This window comes from Bos mutus, chromosome 17 (assembly GCF_027580195.1).
Source record: "Bos mutus isolate GX-2022 chromosome 17, NWIPB_WYAK_1.1, whole genome shotgun sequence".
Lineage (NCBI taxonomy): Eukaryota > Metazoa > Chordata > Mammalia > Artiodactyla > Bovidae > Bos > Bos mutus.
In genome coordinates, this window is record NC_091633.1 from 11,873,597 (window position 1) to 11,894,098 (window position 20,502).

Consider the following 20,502-nt stretch of genomic DNA (forward strand, 5'->3'; position numbering starts at 1 on the left):
CATGGCCCTGCAATAAACCTTTCTCACGTTTCAGTATGACCTCACTATGCATCTGGCATGGGAACCTGTGTTCATTAAAGTGTCAGGGAGATGAGGTGTGGGGTGACAGGGGAACTCCCAGGACGGCAGGTGTCGGGGAGAAGTCCAATCTCTGATACTTGGGCTGAGATCTCAAGTCACGGGTGGGTGGGTCAGGCCGACGGAGCCAGGGGCCCAGGAATTGGGCTCCTTACTTCCCCAGCAGGGAGGGGCACCATGCTGAAAGCCAGTGACAGCCTGGGCCTGATGAGGGCAGCTCTCACATCCCAGGCTGGCCTGGCTTGGCCGGGTGGGGGAGCGGCGGCACTGCCAGCCACTTGCCACGCTGGTCATGTCTGCGCTCCCAGCTCTGGAGGTGAAAGGTACAGCCGCTAACCACAGCCCATCAGTCTCCCAGCTGGAATAAGACAACGCTGGGAAGCAGAGCCGCGCTCCCGGCCAAATAAAAGCCTGTTTGCCCCGGCCTCCCTGGCTGTGCGCGCTCGAAAACAGAGGGTTCTGCGGGCGGATTGCTTCCGTACCATTATATTCTGTCGGCGGCGCTCGCAGGTACCACAGCCTGCCGGGGCCCTGAAAGCTTCTCAATGCCCTGACCCTGCTGGTTTGTAACACGCTCGGGAAGAAAGGGACGCAGCCAGTGGCCGCCTTTCTGCTTTCTTCCCTCCGTGCTCTCTCTTTTCACCCTCCCGCATGCAAGGCACCGAAGAATAGCACTTCACCTGCCGGGGGGCCGCAGAGCTGTGGATGAGATAGCTGATTCCGGCCAGGAAGGGAGGCAGGGAGATGACGGGAAGGCGGGACTGAGGAACGGGGTGGTCGTGTTCATCCCTGGGCGCGAGTATCGCTGTCCGGAATCAAGGGCTTTGCCTACTCGGGGCAGCTTTTCCAATGACTTTCAAAGACCTGCTCTCGGCTGGTCCATTTGATGGGTGTTTTGTTAAATGTCAATTCACCAGGGACTATCTAATGCCCCACGTGATCAGGGACACCAGTGGATGAAATGAAGACTGCCCACCCCTGCCTTGGGGAAGGGGCACTGGGGGGTTTGCTCTGAGCTTTTGTGGCTGCTGATAAGGGACCCTAGGTAAGTGGTGAGGTTGAGACAGGGAGCTGAGGGCATTTAGTTCCCACGATCGCATCAGATGGCCAGACAGCACGAATTTTTATCAGCGAGGAATCCATCTCCTCCTCCTTGTTGTTACCGTGTACTGAGAAGCACCTTCTGTGTGCCAGGCATGGGGACCAGGTGGCATCCAGGATCAGATGCAAACACACCATCCCGTGCCCTGCCCAGCTGATGGGCATTTCATTCTCATTCTCTCTCCCTCCCTTCCTCTCTCTCACATATTCCCTGTTGTCCGGGCTTCTAAAAACTAGGATTCCTCTTTACGTCTCTTTCCTCTGCCCAGAGAGCATCCTCCCTTGGCCTGGGTCCACAGGAATGCAAGGAAAACAGGATGTGTAAGCACCTGGCAGGGGAGGGGAGAAAATGTAGTATCTGCTGCCTTCTCACTGGGCACCCTCAGCTTCAGAAGCATCATCTCCTGTAAGCCCCGGCCCCTGCCCCTCCTTTGAGGTAACACCCTAGTCCCACTGTACAGATGGCAAACCGAGGCGGAGCAACCTGCCTGAGGTCACTGCACAGACTGGGGTGAAACGTAAGGGGCCATGTGCACAGCTGCTCACGGGTAGCCAGCAGGATGGCTAGAGGCCCAGCTCTGACTCCTGACTCGGTCACTAGTGGCTGGGCACCCCTGGGGAAGTCACTGGCCCTCTCTGGGCCTCGGTTTCCTCATCTGGGAAACGGAGGATAATGACGGTGTTTACCTGCCAGGATTCTGCAGGATTAATACCTGTGAAAGCCCATAGACAGTACCTGGCACGGACTGAGGCTTAACAGATGAAGGTTGTCATGGGAATAATAACAGTAATGAGTATTACTTGGCCCGAACTGCTCGTGGAACTGTGCGCCTTGACCTCGGCTTGTCAGTGACCGACAGGGGAGAGAAGAGCTGGTCAGAGGGCCTGGGAAGCCCTCGGCCCAGCAGCACCCTGTCCCCACGGTCTCCCCCAGGGGAGTGGTGGGCCTGGTGGAGGAGCTGAGCCCCGGAGGTGAGGGTGAACTTGGGGTGATGCACGGTGACTGCACCAGCCATAATGGCGGGCCTCTCCATCACTCTGACCACCTCGGAGGCCACGGTGTCACCAGTGAGCTCCCTGCTGGGTCCCCCCAAATGGCTAAGACGCCGGCCTTTCATTCCGAGGCCCACCTTCCCCAGGGAGCCCTTTGTCGTGGCCTCGGTGCTCGAGTTGGGCAAATGGGGCTCGGGGCTTCCACCTGAGATCTGAGTGCCTTCCTGGCACAGCTCAGGGCCTGGGGGGAGGAACTGGGCATGGATCCCACCTGCCCTTGAAGTCTGCCAGGGACCTGGAAGCTCTGAACAATGCGGATTTTGACACAAACGAGCTGGGTACTTTTCGCCATGGGAAAGGGGCAGAGCCGGGAAAAGGGTGCAGCCAGCAGGGCAGGAGGCCAGCAGCCCTATTCTGAGTATTTAGGGCCGCTGCGGTACCCCGTTCCCAAGGAGATCCACAGACAATGGGCAGGTGGGTGAGAGGGCTGACATTTTCAGAGCACCGGTTTTCAGCTGACGTGTCTGCCCTGCTTCCCCCACAGCGTTCTGCCTACTGGGGAGGGACGGAGGGGGTGTCACTCCAAGGATGGGGTGCTACAGCCAGGCTGTCCGAGAGTGCAAACTCTGCTTCCACCCCCTACTATCTAGGTGACCCTGGGCAAGTTCTGTCATCTATGCGAGCCTCAGTCCCTTCATCTGTAAAACGGAGTGACTGAGGGCATCCACCCCCGGTGGCTCAGTGGTAAAGAACCCACCTGCCAATGCAGGAGACGTGGATCCGACCCCTGGGTCGGGAAGATCCCCTGGAGAAGGACATGGCAACCCACGCCGGTGTTCTCGTCTGGGAAATCCCGTGGACAGAGGAGCCTGGTGGGCTACAGTCCGTGGGGTCGCGAGAGTCAGACACGACTGAGCCACTTGTGGGATGGCAAACAGAAGCCCCAGGCGGCGCAGGGACTCGTCCCAGGACGCTCGGCTAGGAGGCACTCAGCGGAGCCTCTCCATGCCTCTGTTTCTTTATCTGTACGATGAATACGTTGGCCACTCGATGCGAAGAACTGACTCAATGGAAAAGACCCTGATGCTGGGAAAGACTGAGGGCAGGAGGAGAAGGGGTGCAGCAGAGGATGAGAAGGTTGGATGGCATCACTGACTCAATGGACATGAGTTTGAGCAAACTCCAAGAGACGGTGAAGGACAGGGAAGCCTGGCGTGCTGGAGTCCATGTGGTCGACACGACTTAGCGACTGAAGAGCAGCAAGCTGGGGCAGCAGTACCCACGGCAGCAGGGGCCGCTGTGAGGATGAGAGACATGACGCGTATCACATACAGACGGTGCCCCAGCACAGAAGAAGTCCTTATTATTAGTACACAGTAGCTGTTATGAGTCCCTCTACACTCAGCTGGCCTCAGTTCTGTCATCTGCAAAATGGGGCTGTTCACACCCACTGCATAGCGCTGTGAGAGCATGAATGGGAAGATGGATGCAAATTCACTGCTGTTTTTCCCACTATTATTGCATTAGGTTGGCCAGAAAGTTCATTTGGTTTTTTTTCCATACCATCTTTTCCAAACCATCGTCAAGTTTTTTCAAAAGATAGTTCATGCTGCTGCTGCTAAGTCACTTCAGTCATGTCCGACTCTGTGCAACCCCACAGATGGCAGCCCACCAGGCTCCCCAGTCCCTGGGATTCTCCAGGCAAGAACACTGGAATGGGTTGCCATTTCCTTCTCCAATGCATGAAAGTGAAAAGTGAAAGTGAAGTCGCTCAGTTGTGTCTGACTCTGAGCAACCCCGTGGACTGCAGCCTACCATGGGATTTTCTACCTCTGTCCATGGGATTTTCCAGGCAAGAGTGACTGGAGTGGGGTGCCATTGCCTTCTCCGGATAGTTCATGAACAAACTGTTAAAAAAATTTGTTTTGGCTGCACTGGGTCCTGCTGGCTGCACATGGCCTTTTTCTCTAGCTGCGGCGGCGAGCGGGGGCTACTCTCTAGTTCTGGTACCTGGCTGTCGTCGAGGCGGCTTCTCCTGTTGCAGAGCACGGCTGCTAGGGTGCGGGCTCAGCAGGTGTGCTGCGTGGTGGCACGCACGGTCCCACATGCCCTAACCCTAACCCCTTCTTTTTTTTTTTGGCTGCAGGGCATGTGGGATCTTAGTTCCCAGACCAGGGATCAAACCTGTGTCCTCTGCATTGGCAGGTGGATTCTTAACCACTGGACCACCAGGCAAGTCCCCCAAACCAACTTTTTGGCCAACCTAATACCTGCCCATCTGGGCCTCGGCCTGCAGTTGACCTGGGGAGATGGCCAATCTCACAGAAGCGCTTCCAGCTGCGGCTTTCTTCTGGGGGGAGGTTGTCTTTGGAGATCAATCTATTGAAGGGGGTTGCTCTCCAAGGCAGGGCAGGACTGCTGAGCCTGCACTCTCCCGCTGGCCCCAGGGAGGAGAGGTAGGGGGGGATGGAAGAGTCCCTTACACAAACATTTGCCGATGGGTGCATTTGGGCCTGTCAATGGCTGTCGATAAAGATAGGATTTGGGGACTTATTGAGTCGTGTGCTTGTGGCTGTGTACTTAGCCCTAACGTCTCTGGTTTCTCGTTTGCCTTTACTTATGGATTCCCCAGTCTTGGACGGGCCCCGGCTGGCATGGGGGCTCAGAGATCAGCCCATCAGTGACAAAGGTAAGCCCAGTGGTGCAGTCTCCACCATGGGAAAGGCGCTGGTCCAGCGGGGAGAAGAATCGTAAAGAAATACATGATGATGCGGCAAGGAGATATAGGAACACCCGTGGAAACAGCAGAGGACAGAGCCGTTACTGATAACCTGAGGAGCGGGGAAAGGGAACGCTTCCTGGAGGAGGTATCCTTTGCGCTAGACCTTAAACGCTAGATAGGCACTGACCAGGTTGAAAAAAAAGTTGAGGCAAGGCACTGTGAGCAGAGGGAAGAGCATATGCAAAGTCAGTGTCTTGCTGGGCATTTGGGGATGGTGACCTCCGAGGGAGGTGTGGTGGGGAAGGATTAGGCGGGAGAGGCCCCTGGGTTGGGCAGGGGGTGTGTTCTAAAGAGTCTGGTGGGCGAAGCTACAGTCACAGGGCTTCCATTCCACTTCTGGACGACATGCTGGAGAAGGCAAGGCTTGTGTAAGCCCCTCCGGCCACCCTTTCTGACTCCACCTGCTCCCATCATGCTGGCCAGCCTGCTTCTCCACTGTCACACTCATAACCTCGGGGAGCCCTTCTGTGGGCACAAGCGTCGCCTCTGCTGGGAGGCCTGTCTGGATCCGGCGCCTTCCACCTGGACCCAACCCCGGCCACCCGCCCAGGTCAGTGCTGCACTGCCGGACGGGGCACGGCAGGGGCTCACTAATAATTAGCGGGGGTGGGCTGAGTCATCGGCGGGGCCGGGTGATACCACCAAGGCTTGTGAGAGGCGGGGCTTGGTCCTGGCAGGAAGCACACGGGCAACTGAGGACGCACAAGTAAAGGGGTAGCGGCTGCAGAGAAATTGGGGCGAGGGGCCCCTGGACCCTGGACAGAGAGCACTCGCTAGGTGGAGAGGGCTACTGGATGGGAGCTGTGGCCTCTGGTGGCAGTCACAGCCAGCCGGCAGCACCCGGACAGGTAGGGAGGCGGTGGGGGTGGGGTGGTGAGGATGACCACCCTGACCCAGGCTGCCCCTCTCCCTGACCTCCTCCAGGCCTCCCGATGACCGGACTCGACGGGCAAACACCAATGGTGTGGAGGCCACTGATGCCACCCGCAGAGGTCAGCACCCCGCACCGGCTCGGAGAAAGCAGAAGGAATACAGAAAGTAGGTGCAGAGAGATGGAGGGGCGGGGGAGTCCTCTTACCGTGGAAGTGCTCAGCCGTCTTGCGCCGCAGGGCCGGCAGGCTCACCTCTGAGTCGGCCCACTCCAGCACCAGCCTCCGGCCGTAGAGGTGGGTGCTGTGACACAGGGCGTTGAAGGCTCTCTGGAGAGAGACACAGAGCGTGAGCAGAGACCTCCTCGCAGCCTGGCCCCCTGCCCCGCATAGCTGAAGGCCAGCCTTGGCCCCGGGACACCCGCTCCCTGGCAGGGGTGTGAGGAGGCACTGCGCGCTCCTCTTCCACTAGGGGTTACGTGACCAGGGCAGAGCTACAACTGGTGGGGTGGTCACAACAGCCACCGTCCCGGCCTGTGATTGGTGCGTGGGCCAGGTGGCCAGCTCCCCGCCAGGGTCACAGCCCGTCTGGGGACGGCGAGCCTGTGAGTCGGCTGGCCTTCCTCCGGGGCAGCGCCTCTTGAGGAAGCCGAGCCGGTCTGGCCCCTCGATGACAAGCACACGGGCCCCGTGCTTACACCGGGTGGCAGATACGTCCTCTGCTGGCCCTGGGGGTTCCGTCCCCCGGCTCTCTGCTGCCCTCTGCAGAACCACGCTCAGGGCTGCCAGCATCCACCCGGCTCTTCCCGCCTCCTGCTTTCCACCCTTCCTGACCCTCCCCTGCACGCTGCCTACTTTGCTCTTTTTGATTTTTGTTTTGTAACAGCTTTACTGAGATATAACTCATCACCCATCTACAATGCAACGGCTTTTAGGCTATTCACAGTCATGTGACCGTCCCCACACCTGTTTCAGAACAGTGATGGACAAGGACATTTAGAGCTCGTTGAACATCATCACCCCAAGAGGAACTGTGGACCCACCGGTAGCCACTCCCCACCCCCCGGGAGCCCCAGCAAACACTAGTCCACTTTCCAGGTCTGCAGATTTGCTTGTTCTTCATATAAATGGAACTGTACGGCACCAGCAGGTTCTGTCTTCAGTATCACCGGGTCTAGAGCTAAACGGCTCTGTGCTGGGGCCCTTCCCAAAATATCCCTGACGTACACAGAGCTGGTGGTGCTTGGTGGCCAGGAGCTTGGGCTCTGAGGCCACTCTGCCTGGGCAGGGCGGGTCCTGTACTTCCTAGCCTCAGGGTCTTGGGCTAGTTAAAGAAACCTCCCCGGCCTCAGTTTCCTCATCTATAAAATAGGTGTTTTAACAGCACCCTCCTCTAGGGTTCTAGAGTAGCGTTAACACTCAAAGTGCTCAGAACAGCCTGGGGGCACACAGCAAGCGCTCAATAGATACTAGTTCTCTTGGAGGTGGTGTTGCTGCCACAGATAGCTCTGATTTTTCTTTTTTCTCTCGGTAGAGGGGCCTTGGGTTAGCACTGAGTTTGAAGACGGCAGGTCCCTGGGCACTGTGAGCACCGGGGAGCAGCAGCAGCTGGCAGCAATGTCTTGCTTTTTGCTTCTGGGTAGCAGTCAGCGCCATCTGCTACGAGAAGAGACGCTGTGGGGGCATGTCCCTCTGGCTTCTCTGATGCTGCGAGGAGGCAGTGCGTACCCAGCAGTGGTCTGGACCGGAACCAAGCCCTTTCTAACCTCATCTGTACTGTGATGGTTACGGGTTGGATTGGGTCCCTGTCGCAAAGAAGATACATGGAAATCCTAACCCTCTCCACGCCCCATCAGGTTGTGACTTAATTCGCAGAGGGTCTTTGCAGCTGCAGTTAAATTAAGACAAGGACCTGGTGGAGCAGGGCGGGCCCCTGATCTAGGGTGACTGGCATTCTTACAAGAGATGGCCATGAGAAGACACGGACAGGGTAAATGCCCGTGAGGACCGAGGTTGGAGTGATGTCCACAAGCCAAGGAATGCTGGCTGACACCAGAAGCTAGGAGAGGCCGTGGAACAGAGATTTCCTGAGAAGAAACCAACACTTCCGCACCCTGATCTTGGATTTCTGGCCTCGACACTAAGGGCTTCCCAGGTGGCGCTGGTGATCAAGAACCCTCCTGCCAATGTAGGAGACATAAAAGATGCGGGTTCGATCTTTGAGTCGGGAAAATCCCTGGAAGAGGGCATGGCAATCCACTCCAGCATTTTTGCCTGGGGAATCCCATGGAGAAAGAAGCCTGGCGGGCTATACAGTCCATGGGGTTGCAAAGACTCGGACATGACTGAAGCGACTTAGCAAGCACCCACCAAGAGAAGACAACACTGCTCTTTTAAGCCATGGCAGCCTAGGAAGACAAGTGTGACCCTGGGTAAGCCAACTGCCCCACTATGAGCCTCAGTTACCTTACCTGTAAAATGGGGTTACGTGTGTGACTTACACAGTATGAGCCCCGAGGCTGGCACAGGGTAGGTATTTGATAGACAGCTGCATCTGAAAAGTACTTGGGCGGGACACGTTATCTCTTAAAAATTAAATGTGGGTGGGGCCAAATTAAAGAAATGTCTTTGTTCTTCTCTGTGCTTTTCTGAGCGGGGCCAGGTGCGGGAAACTTTCTCTCTTTTTTTTAAAACGTTAATTTAAAAACTCTTTCTGACTGCCAGCCGAGCCTCTGCATTTTTTTCCCACACAGATATAAAAATGCATCTGGACTCCGAGCCGAAATGGCCCATTCAGAGCTTTAAAACACACGCGTTCTCAGCTGGCAAGGCAGAGAAACAGCCTGACTGGGGGAGTTGGGGTTTTAAGAGGGGGGAGAGAAATTGGTTGCAAGTCTGGCATGGTGGGTACTTCTGGTGCCAGGGTCCCTGAGGAGCGGTGGTCCCGGGGACACGGTTGGGTGGGGGTGGCCGAACGGCGGCCTCTGGGAGGGGTTAAGTCAGGGTCCGAAGAAGTGATAATGGAGCCTGGAAGGAGGGTCCAGGCGTGATGCTCCTACCCCAGCCTCTCTCTAGCTCCAGTCGTCGCATCTGTGTTTCTTTCTTACCCGCTCTCCATTCCAGTGCCACACAAAGCCTGGAGCAGTCTCTGTTCACTGTGGCGGTGATAAAGTCATTAAGTTGTGTCTGACTCTTTGCGACCCCATGGACCGACCACCAGGCTCACCCCAGTAGCCCACCAGGCTCCTCTGTCCATGGGATTCCCCAGACAAGAATATTGGAGCGGGTTCCCATTTTCTCCTCCAGGGGATCTTCCCAACCCAGGGATTGAACCTGTGTCTCCTGCATTACAGGCAGATTCTTTACGGCTGAGCCACCAGGGAAGCCCTGTTCATTGTGGGAATTACTAAAAATTCTGTCTCCCAGCCTCCTGTCACCCCTTTCAAATTTTCATCCCCTTCTCTCTGGAAGGGCTTTTCACTCTAAGACATGAGGGTGCATGGCAGTTAAGGTTGGGGGCTTGGATCTGGGCTGTGTCTGTGTGTTAGTTGCTCAGTCGTGTCTGACTCCGGTGACCACATGAACTGTAGCCCCCCAGGCTCCTCTGTCCATGGGATTCTCCAGGCAAGACTACTGGAGTGGGTAGCCATTCCCTTCTCCAGTGGATCTTCCTGGATCAGGGATCGAACACGAGTCTACTGCACTGCAGGCAGATTCTTTACAGTCTAAGCCTACTTATGGTTCAAATCCGTGCTTCATCGCTTGTAAGTTGTGTGATCTTGGGCAAGCTGCTTAACCTCTCTGCACTTCAGATTCCCCATGTGTAAATCTAGAGGTAGCAAAGAAGAATGGTTGCGCAGATTCAATGAACTATTAAGTCTAACACCACATTGCCCGGCACACGGTAATTCTCACTAAAGGCTGGCTGTTGATATTATTATGACGTGTGCCCCTGACTTCCCATTGCCACACTGAAGAGCAGGAACAATAGTAAGTAGGCTACAAAAGCTCTTTTGTATTTGAGGTTAGAGCACAATATGTGAATCTCTAAAAATAGCAGAACTACCCTTCCTGGTTCTAATCCCCTCAGGTGAGTAGGAAATCAGGTTGTGTTTCCAGCCCCATTGCCTTGCTGGTTGGAATGTGGTGGCCTCAAACTGTCCCGGGCAGGAAGGACAGTGATTCCTGGCTAAAACTGGCCTTGTATAATCCAGAGTAATCTGGGCTTCCTTAAAAGAGCCCGGGGACTTCCCTGGTGGTCCAGTGGTTAAGATTCCACCTTCCACTGTAGGGGGTGCAGGTTCGATCCCTGGTCAGGGGGCTAAGATCCCACATGCCTTGGGGCCAAAAAAACCCCAAACAAACATAAAACAGAAACAATATTGTTAACAAATTCAGTAAGGACTTAAAAAAAGAAATGGTTAAGACTTCCCTGGTGGTCCACTGGTTAAGAATCTGCCTGCTAATTCAAGGCACATGGGTTCGATCCCTGGCCCCGGGACATCCCACGCCGCAGAGCAACTAAGCCCATGCACCACAACTGCTGAGCCTGTGCTCTAGAGCTGGGAGCCGAAACTCCTGAGCCCGCGAGCTTAGAGCCCATGTTCCACAGAAAAGCCGCTGCAATGAGAAACTCATGCATGACGAAGAGTAGCCCCCACTTGCCACAACTAGAGAAAGCCCGCACACAGCAGGAAGACCCAGTGCAGCCAGGAATAATTAATGAATTTTAAAAGAATGATCTGCTTAAAAAAAAAAAAGAGCCCAGAGGAGCCTGTTATATATTTGAGACAGGGGAATGGTGAAGGGGAGACCCAGCCCCAGACCCTCTGGACTGCTGTCTGATAGCAGCTTCCTCCCAATCCAAGCCACCTTCTCCCCAGAGAAAAGCCTCCCAGACCTCAGCTCCAGGCACGGTGTGCCCATGGGGCCTCAGTCATGGCAGGCTGTCCAGAGCTCTGTGCAGGGCTGGGTGTGCCAACGGAGGAGGAAGTGGCAAGTTAGCTGTTCCCAGCTCCCTGCTTCTCGCCAAATCCTGCTTCTGGTGCCTGTGTTCCTCCCCTGCCATCCAAGGGGCTGCAAACCCAGGATTACAGATCTCCTGGGCTCTAGAGAACTCTAAGCACATGACCTCAGCCTACTCATGAGGAGACAGGTCATGCTCCCATTTCAAGGAGAGGAAAACTGAGGCCAAAGTTTGTAGGCACGTCAAGGTCCTTCTTGGGCTTCCCTGGTAGCTCAGCTGGTAAAGAATCTGCCTGCAATGCAGGAGACCCTGGTTTGAATCCTGGGTCGGGAAATTCCCTTGGAGAAGGAATAGGCTACCCACTCCAGTATTCCTAGGCTTCCCTGGTGGCTCAGACTATAAAGGGAGACCTGGGTATGATCCCTGGGTCAGGAAGATCCCCCGAAGGAGGGCACAGCAACCCACTCCAGTATTCTTGCCTGGAGATTCCCCATGGACAGAGGATCCTGGTGGGCTACAGTCCATGGGACTGCAGAGTCGAATACGACTGAGCGACTAAGCACAGCACAGCACAAGGTCCTTCTTACTTATCCTTTCCGCCTCTATGGGTTCCATCTCTGAGCCTTCACAACATTCTCCTCAGCCTTGGAGGGCTCCCCTTGTCAGAGCCGACTTGCTGGTGGCCCCCTGCTCCCCTCCTACAGACTCCAGCACCCCCCATGCTGTGCCCTGCGCCCCCAGCTGTCTTCCAGCATCTGCTTGTGTGCCAGGCTCCCCAGCTTGACCTGGACCTCCAAGGGAGGTCTCTATCCTTGCTATCCGCAGCACACTGCTCGGGGCAACACATGATCAGTGGATACAGCCTTGGAGTCTTCTCCACCGAGGGTCTTGAAAACATCTCCAGACCGGGAGGGACGCTGAGATTGGTCCTGGCTGGAGACGGAGGGCTGCCTGGGACTTAGGGGTCCTGCCCTGGCTCCCCCAGCCCCTGGATTCAGTCCGTGCAGGTGGCAGGAAAATGAGTACCTCTGGCCCATCAAGCCCGAGGTTCCGCCTTTGGTTAGGCCAAGACCTCACACACACACACACACACACACACACACTCCTGGGTGTGGCACCGAGATGGACAGAAGACCCCGCCTTTGGTTAGGCCAAGACCTCACACACACACACACTTCTGGGTGTGGCACCGAGATGGACAAAAGACCCCGCTCCCAACATGCGTGACTTCGGGACCTCGGGATGGGAAGTCCCCTGGGCCACTAGGACTTGGCTGAACACCTGATCGGTCCCCCGGCAGGGTAAATGCTGAAGCCTGAAGATGCAGAACAGAACTCTAAGGATGCAGTGGTTTGGCAAAGAGGAGGCAGCAACGGATGACAAGACACCCCCCTAATTGGGCCACTTCGGGGCCATTCCTGCCACGATCCCATGTGCCCGTGCTGGTTATTTCTGCTCTTCCTCTGCAACCCCTTCTCTGGGGTGACTCTCCTGTAGGGAATAACCAGGGCTCATGGGCCCTGGGTTCAATTTAGGACAAGCATATGGGAGGCTGGAGGGAGGGATCAGAGAGGTTGGGGGACTTTCTCCCTTGCTCCCTCTGCCGAGGACGACAGCTCCTGCTGGTGGCTCCCCCTTGACAGCTCAAGCCCTCACCTGTCCCTTCAAGGTCCCTTAGCCTGAGGTGGCAGCAGCTCCCACTGTCACTGGCCCTGGGAGGGGGTGGATTGCATGGTCCCTGGTGAGCCCCTGAGCCCTTCTTACCCTTCCATGAATCTCTCTTCCCTTGAACCATCTGGGGCTGGGTTCTGTTTGCTGATGCAGATGGCCGCCTGAAGTCCCCTCTGCCTTGACCCGGGCAGATGGACGGCCCGCTTCAGACAGCAGGTCTCAGGCCTGGGTCCGGAGCTGTCCCCATCACCCGGCTCTCTGCCCCGGCCATCCCAGAAGCACGCCTCTCTCACCTCCTCTGACCTAAGCCACCAACTGCAGGCCCTGAGAGCCCTGGCCTCCAGCGCCGGCTGGAAGGTCTTTCTTTGGCTTTCCCTGGAGACAGGCCTCTGCCTCCTGGCGACAGCCCATTCGATGCCCTTGGCAGGACTCCCGTCTCAGGGACCCAGGCCAGGCCTCCTGTCCTGAGAAGACAGGGCATCTCTTGGCCCTCTGCTGTCTCCTGCCGAGAGGGAGGGCAGCATCTCTCAGCACATGCCAGATCCACCTGAACACGGATGCCGCCAACCTGTCCCAAACCATCTGTGTCCCCGCTGCCTGGAGGAATCATGGCCTGTGCCAGCCAAGAACGACCACGTGAGCTCGGAGTGCTGGCCCTGCTGGGAGCTCGGCTCCTTCTCGGCCGAGGGCGTCGGACACCAGGGGCTGGCGGCTCCAGAGAGGGGGGGCCACCACCCTGGGACGTTTGGTATTGTCTTTTGGACCGTGCGCCTGAGGGACACATCACTTCTGTCCCTGGCCCAACACTCCCGGACTCCTGTACACGTGCTCTTGGCAAATCTTCCAGCTGCTTCTGGCCTCCACGGGGGAGGAGCTACCCCCCTGAATAAGTGGGGTTCTTTGCACAACACTGGTGACTCCAACTGGGGGCCCCCCACTTAGCACCTAGGGCCATTCTGAGGTCTGATATCGTGGAGCTGAGGGCAGTTTTCTAAGGAACGCTCAGGGACCCATTTTCTAGGCTGTTGTGTCCAAATCTTTCAGATGACTAGATGTCTCTACCTTGTATCCATCCATCCACACAGCTCAACTCTACTCAACATCACTGGAGGACCTACTAAGAGCCCAAATGAAGGGACAGAACCACGGAACAGGAAGGTGACACATGACCTCTGACCTCAGAGACGGAGAAAAGAGCCACTAGAGAAAGAGGCCCCCCCAGGGAGCCGAGGGCCCAGAGTGACCAGGCAGTGGGGCGGTGGGGTCTGGCGATGGCCTTGGGCTTCACAGCAGCACGGAAAGCTTGGTCCTGGTGCTTTCTTGCCTTTGATCTGACGAGAAACTTCTCGGTGTTCACTTTCTCGATTACAAAGTGGTGGAGTTTCAGGCTTCCTGAGGCTGAGAATACATGACTAGGCATTTAATCCAGTGCCCAGCACACACTCAGGGCCTGTGCTTGCTGGGACCGGTGATTCTGCCCTTGGTGGTGTAGTTTTATCGTTACTTTTTTGGGCCATACCACAACGGCTTGTAGGACCTTAGTTCCCCGACCAGGGACTGAACCCTGGGCCCTCGGCAGCAAAAGCCTAAAGTCCTAAGCACAGAATTGCTAGGGAATTCCTGGTAATCTGCTTTTAAGATGATGATAACTTTGTGCCACTGGGAGGGAGAAAGGCCGGTCAGCTCAGCTGGGCTGGTTACCTTTCCTTGGGAACTGGTCTAGACCGCTGAGTAAATCTGAGACAAGGACATCTGAACCCAGGCCCTTCTCAGAGCGGTGGAGCCCCATGGCCTCCACTCTGACCCCACGGGGGTGGGGCAGCTGCAGGACATACAGAGGGACAGAAGGACACGGGCACGCTTTGGGCCACTCATGCCCGGTGGTGATGGATGAACATCTGCTCGTTGCAGGAGGGCGGCTTGTCCTGATCCCGGGTTCTCAGCCCATAAATGCGCTGGCTGAGTCCAAATCCTTGCTCTCAAATGCAAGGCTCAGGATTCAAAGGTGCTTTCTTTTAGCCCCGGGCCCCGATGATAGGAACTAGGCAAAACTCGCAATTAAAGTACAAACATGAGGACTTCCCTGTTGGTCCAGAGGTTAAGAGTCCACCTGCCAATGCAGGAGACACGGGTTCGATTCCTGGTCCAGGAAGATCCCAGATGCTGTGGGGCAATCAAGCCTGAATGCCATGACTACTGAAGCCCACGCGTCTAGAGCCCATGCTCCACAACGAGACGCGAGAAGCCACAGCTATGAGAAGCTCTCGAACCACAACTGGAGAGAAGCCCCTATTCGACACAACTAGAGAAAAGCCCACACAGCGGTGAAGACTCCGTGCAATCAACACTGAAAATAAATAAATAAGAACCCCACGAGCATGAATGCACACACTTAACACACACGCTTCAGTGGACCAGTGGGGACAGCACCCTAATTCCCGGATTTGCATCCAGTTAAGGCAACAGAGACAACTGACCCCAGTCTCCAAAGTGCAGTGAAACCACCTCCCAGGGGCCCAGAGCACACCACTGCCTCTCCTTCTCTGCTGCCCTCTGCCAAAGCCTATGGCAATCGCTTGGCACGCATCCTTCCACTTAACCTTCACAGCTGCCTGGCGGTAGTACTACTATTTCTGGTTGTGGGGACGAGTAACCTGGGGTGCGGGGAGGTAAAACCCCTTGTGCACATTCACACAGATGGAGGAGGCAGCTCTGATTTCACGGCCACGCTGCTAACCACTGTGCCGCCCTGCCTTTCTAGAACATGGGCTGCCCGGGGGAGCACACAGCCTGGATTTCTCATTCCCATGGGGCCATGTCCCCTTCAGTCCCTGGCTGCACTCCTTCAGGGCCATGGAGCAGGCTGTACTCTCTGCTGTCCTTGCACTTGGATAAGCAAATGTGTGCAGACCGCATACCATCACTAGCCTGATGGCGATAGCTGTTGATGGCGCCTGCACCATGGCCAGGCACCCAGCACGGAGGCGGCTGTCTCCGCCTTGAGAAGCTCTGTCTGGTTCGCTCACCATCACCTCTTCCCACCACCAGTCTCGTTTTGGTGGAATTTGCAAGGCGAAGTCCATAGGTGCGGAGAGGCCCGGTGGGACTCCCACTACGAGATGCTCAGTATCACCCCAACTGCGGTGGGCCTGAGGCCGTGTGCCCACATCACCCCTCCCTGCCCCCCCACCACCCCTCCCTGCCCCCCCACCACCTCCGCAGGCAGCGAGCAAAAAGTGAGAAGTGGGAAAGGAGACGTCAACTGGCGCGACCCCCCAATTAAAGCTGCGGCTGTTTACCAGTGAGAAGAACGCTGCCTGCCAACCCGCCCGCCATCCCATCTCCCTACTGCCGGCTCCCCCCAAGTGTTTATTTAAGCCAACACATTGCTCTGCTAATTGGATAACATTCCATGTGAAAACAGACCTTTTAAAACAACAGCAGCAGCGGCAAATAAAAACAGCTGCAACTGCAAAAGTACAAAGGCTCGGTGGGCTCGGAGAAGGGAGAAATTAAAGGCGCATGCATGGGGAGGAAAAGAAAAAGAAAAAAAAAGAATGTTCTGGTTGCTGAACCTCAAGTCTGCTCTTCTTCCTCAGTGACCGACCGGCAGTCCAGGTAAAGACGGAGAAGGTGGCGGCTTCTACATGGAATCCCAATGGCTATCGGTGGCCTCTTGGCCAATGGGCGGGGACACAGCTGGTCTGGAATCCCAGGTCACCCGTGCAGGTAGAAAGCTGCTTGGGAGGGCTGGATGGAGACTGGGGCTGTGGAGGCTGCTAAAGGGATGCCCGCTACTTCTCTGGGGCCCCTGGAGGAGTTGATTCCATCCTGGGCCTGTTCCCAAGAGACATTTTAAGGCCCAGCCTTTTGGCCTTCCTCCAAAATGTCTAATTGGTGAGTCCTTTTCTTTGGGGAGGGGTTGGGGCTGGCTGGGGGTGTGGGGCAGAGGGGCTGGGCACACCGTCTGGTTGCAGCCAACACTCGCTTTAAGTGAATATGTGAATGAAGGAAGGAAGTGCTAACACATGGGTTTTGGAATCAGATGGACATGTGGGGTTTCTCAGCTCTGGCCAAGTGGCCCCATCCCTTTGAACCTTAGTTTTTCCATCTGTCAAATGGCTTCCTTAAGCCTATGCATGCGAACGCCCAGATGGGCTTTTAGAAGTGGATGTGCTTTTTAAATTGGTGCCAAGGGGCTCCCCTTCCAGAAACATCATCAGGGCCCAGAGAACTGTGTGAGCCCGAGACACGACAAACACCCCTACACGTAAGGGCAGACCCAGGCCATGGGAGAAGACCACTGAATTTGGGACTTCCCGTCTGCTCTCACCAACCTTTATCCCTGCTTCTTTCTAGCACGTGCGGGAAGGTTCTTTGAGACAGGCAGGCTCATTGCACCTGGAGGCTCAGATAATAAGCAGCCCTTTCAAAGGGACTGACATTTATGCCTGGGGTATCAGGGGCTGGTAAAACGCCCTAGGTTTAGGAGAACCTGCCAGTTCCGGGAGCCTGTGATAGGGGCTGACGGCCAGGCCAGGTCCCACCCCCAGTTTAGCATGTCAGCAAGAGCCAGGTCCCAGCTTCCCACGGTCCTGTACGCACAAAGCTTAGCCAGTGCTCGGAGAAACCAGGGAACGAGTTAATGCAAATCTCTCTTGCATTCCGGGGTTGCCGCAGGTTGGGACGAGACAATGCGTGTGCCGAGTACGTGTTACACACAAAGCCTGCCCGGCCGTCGCTGGAGCCTCTGACTATTGTCCTCAGTTGCCTGGTTACCCTGAGCTCTCCGTGGAGCCTTGTGCTAGCATTCTCTTTCCTGTTTAGGGATCTGTGCTTGACCCTGGGAGTGGGGGGCAGACAGATGATGGAGTTCCCCAGGATATGCTGGGTTGGAACACGGGGTCATGGAGCAAGGTCAGAAGACTGAGAATCCCTGGGTGTGGGGATGACGCAGATGGCCGGTGCTCAGGGCCCAAAGAAAGACCTGGGTGCTGTGGGGATACCTCCGGGGACTGACCGGGAGCCTAACTCTCTCCTCTGCCAGCTGGTGAAATGGACCAGCTGGTGCCAGGGAGGAGCCCTGTGCCCGGAGTCACACACTTGGGTTCACAGACCTCATCTCCTCACTGTTCTCCAGACCCAAGGTGCTGCAATCGGCCTTTATTTCCTCCCTGCCTCCGCCCGTCGTAGGAGTCCCCCTTCCCTTTTTTTCCTCCTCTTTGCCTTTTCTCCTGTCTGAGGACTTCTTGGGGTCCCCGTGGGAGGCTTACATCTCCAGGTTCAGTCACTGCTGACTCCAAGACAGTGCCTGACCACTCATCTTCACGTGGGGGAAAAAAACGGGGATGAAATGAAGCCCTTGGTGAGGGAGCCGAGTGGTCAGGGTTCAGTAAAGACCTGGAAAGGGTTTCTAAAGCAGATCTTCAAAGGGAGAACCTCTGGGGGTCAGGAGGGTGCTTGCCCTGAGAAATGGGGGATGGGGAGAGGTCCTGGAGGCCCCTCTGCCAGCCCTGGGATTCCCATGAGTGCTATCTTTGGAGAAGGGAAAAAAAGGATCTCTGGGGTTTTCTAACTCAGTGTCTCCTTCCAGCATTGCTTTCCCTCTTCAAACTCACGCCCACCCTTGAGCTAACCAGGTATTTACAATATTCAGAATCCTATTCACCAACATGCAGCACGCATGGCGCTATGGGTCAGTGGAGAGCGCTAAATGTTCCACTCGGGAGACAATAAAGTTCTTCAGGCAGACGGGAGAAGGAGAGGGAGAAGGCACGGCGGCTTCTCCGGGAAGCAAAAAGAGCAAAGGGATCTTTGCAGGAGAGGCGCGCTCCTGGCGGGTTCAGACTTTACGGGAGACCAGCTCACTCCTCGGCAGCACAAAGGGCCGGAGAGAGACGGGGACATCGGGGCCAGGACAGCTCAGGAGCCCGGCTGCCGCCTGTGTGAGGTGAGGGGCAATGAGAGCCAGTCCCGGAGGGGTGTGGGGTTGCGTCCTTGCTGTCCTCAGCTGCCCTTTCTCCTCCTGGAGCCCAGGATGGAAGGGAGAGAAGGGGCGGGGGCGGGGGTGGGTGGGGGAGGAGGAGCCATTTCCAAGAATCGGCAGAGGGCTGTGCTGGGCTTGGCAGAGAACATTTGCAGCCTGGCCTCCGGTACGGGGAGCTGGCACTGCCCTGCCCACCTGTGGACCCTTGCCCTCCTGCCCCATTCTAATGATCCCAGGGAACAAAGAGATACTGACTGTGTCCTGGGGACGGGGACACGTGGAATTTCAAGGCTGGGAGCTCACGTCTGGTCCCACCCTTTGGGTCCTGAGAGCCACGTTAATTCTGCTGTCAGGCTCTGGGGAGAGGCCTCGGCTCCCAGCTGGAGGAGCGCTGACAACTCTTCTCTTTGCTCCTTCTGTGCCTTCCTCTCCAATCACCACCACCACCCTCACCATACTCCTGCTCATTGCAGCTAACATGCAGAGCTCACAGAGGCCAGATCCCACTCTGAGACTATCACTTCATCCAAACCTCATGATAACAGGATGAGGAAAATCCCGTTCTTGTTTTATATGGGGGGTAACTGAGGCATGTAGGACCCCCCTCAAGGTCACACCGCAGCTAAGTGCTAGGATCCCGGCTGTAGAGTCTGTGCCCTGACAGCCAGCCCTGGCTGTGCTGTGTCATGCTAAGTAGCTTTAGCTGTGTCCGACTCTTTGCGACCGCATGGACTGTAGCTCACCGGATCCTCTGTCTATGGAATTCTCCAGGCAAGGATACTGGAGTGGGTTACCATGCCCTCCTCCAGGGCATCTTCCTGATCCAAGAATTGAACCTGTATCTCTTACATCTCCTACATTGGCAAGTAGATTCTTTACCACTGAGCAACCTGGGAAACCCAACTGTATCTGAATAAAAGATGTGATTTAGGGAGCAGGAGCAAAGCCCCTTCATTTTTCCTCTGGTCACAGTCTCCCTGACATAGAGCAGATGACGGTGGTTCTATACAAACACGGAAGCTGAGGGCTCAACGGATGCAGTACAGAAAGCACTACTTTGCAGGCCTCTCCTCTCCTGTCTGCGGATGGAGGGCTGGTGGCCCCGAAGGGACCTGGGCTGGCGTGAATGAGCACCGTGTGCCAGGACCCGTGTCACCATCTGCCTTCACTCCGTGACCGTGGGACCTGTCACTGCCCCGTTTTTTACAGACAAGAAGACTGAGGAACAGGGCAGAGCTGGGAAAGCAGAGCGGCCAGCCGTTAGAAGCCGTGCTCTAGACATGCTGTTCCCGGCTTCCCGGCCAGCCAGCGTGGGGACCCCGACAGGTGCACCCCTTACTGGTGAGTGTCAAGGCCATGCATGGGCTGGCTGCAAGCAGGGGGTGCGGTCTCTCTTGCCACGAGGATGAGAGGCAAGGGAAGGGCTGCCAGGCAAGAAGAAAGAGGAGCAGATGTCTGGACAAACATGGCCACGTGTCAACAAAGCAGGCACTTGAGTTCAAGACGCTGAGAGACAAAGGTGGCTGGCTGGCAGGCTTGCCGGGGTCCCAGGGTGCCCTCTCTGCCTGTGCGTGTTTCCCAGGGCCCACAAAGGCCGCAGCTGTGTCCCTGAGCTGCCACCTCCAGCCCCACCCACCCCTGCAGCAGGCCAATGGGTGTGCTCCCAACCAACACCCTGCTTCTCCAAAGACACCTCGTCACAGGCAGGGCGCGTGCCAGCCCTCAGTGTGAGCTGCTCCCCCGCTGCACTGAGCCCTCAAGGGATGACAGGCCAGGGTGGGGGCGGGTGGGCTGTGGCACGGGCTCACAGAAGGAGCCCACGGAGACGGCGCCACAGCCCAGCGACCACAGACACAGCTGAATGAACCCTGGGTCACATAGCCTCTGCCCCTCTCTGCTGTTGGGGAGAGAGCATGAGGACTCAGGACCCCCGTGCGCCAAGCCCCAAACCCAGAGAGGCCGCCTTGCTTCGAAAAGAAAAGCTCTCTCCAAGTAGCTCTGCACCCGTGCTTATACACAGCAGCACCTGCCTGGCCTGACCTGAAGCGAGCACAAA

The 20,502-nt window shown here is 56.4% G+C and overlaps 1 protein-coding gene and 1 long non-coding RNA gene across 5 annotated transcripts in view; one reads left to right on the top strand and one right to left on the bottom strand.

The window, feature by feature from the left end:
* RBM19 (RNA binding motif protein 19) overlaps nt 1-20,502 on the bottom strand; it is a 120,808-nt gene that overhangs the window by 14,484 nt on the left and 85,822 nt on the right. For 2 of the 4 annotated variants that reach the window (XM_070386090.1, XM_070386088.1), the window contains one exon: nt 6,033-6,153. In XM_070386090.1, coding sequence (XP_070242191.1) covers nt 6,033-6,153 — 121 coding nt within the window. Of the gene's footprint in view, nt 1-3,003; nt 3,470-6,032; nt 6,154-20,502 lie in introns of those variants that run through there. The other 2 variants (XM_070386089.1, XM_070386087.1) reach the window with 2 other exon arrangements.
* On the top strand, nt 15,942-19,989 carry LOC138991477 (uncharacterized). The gene is made up of 3 exons (XR_011467433.1): nt 15,942-16,078; nt 18,281-18,410; nt 19,656-19,989. It is a non-coding gene; the product is annotated as an uncharacterized lncRNA (long non-coding RNA).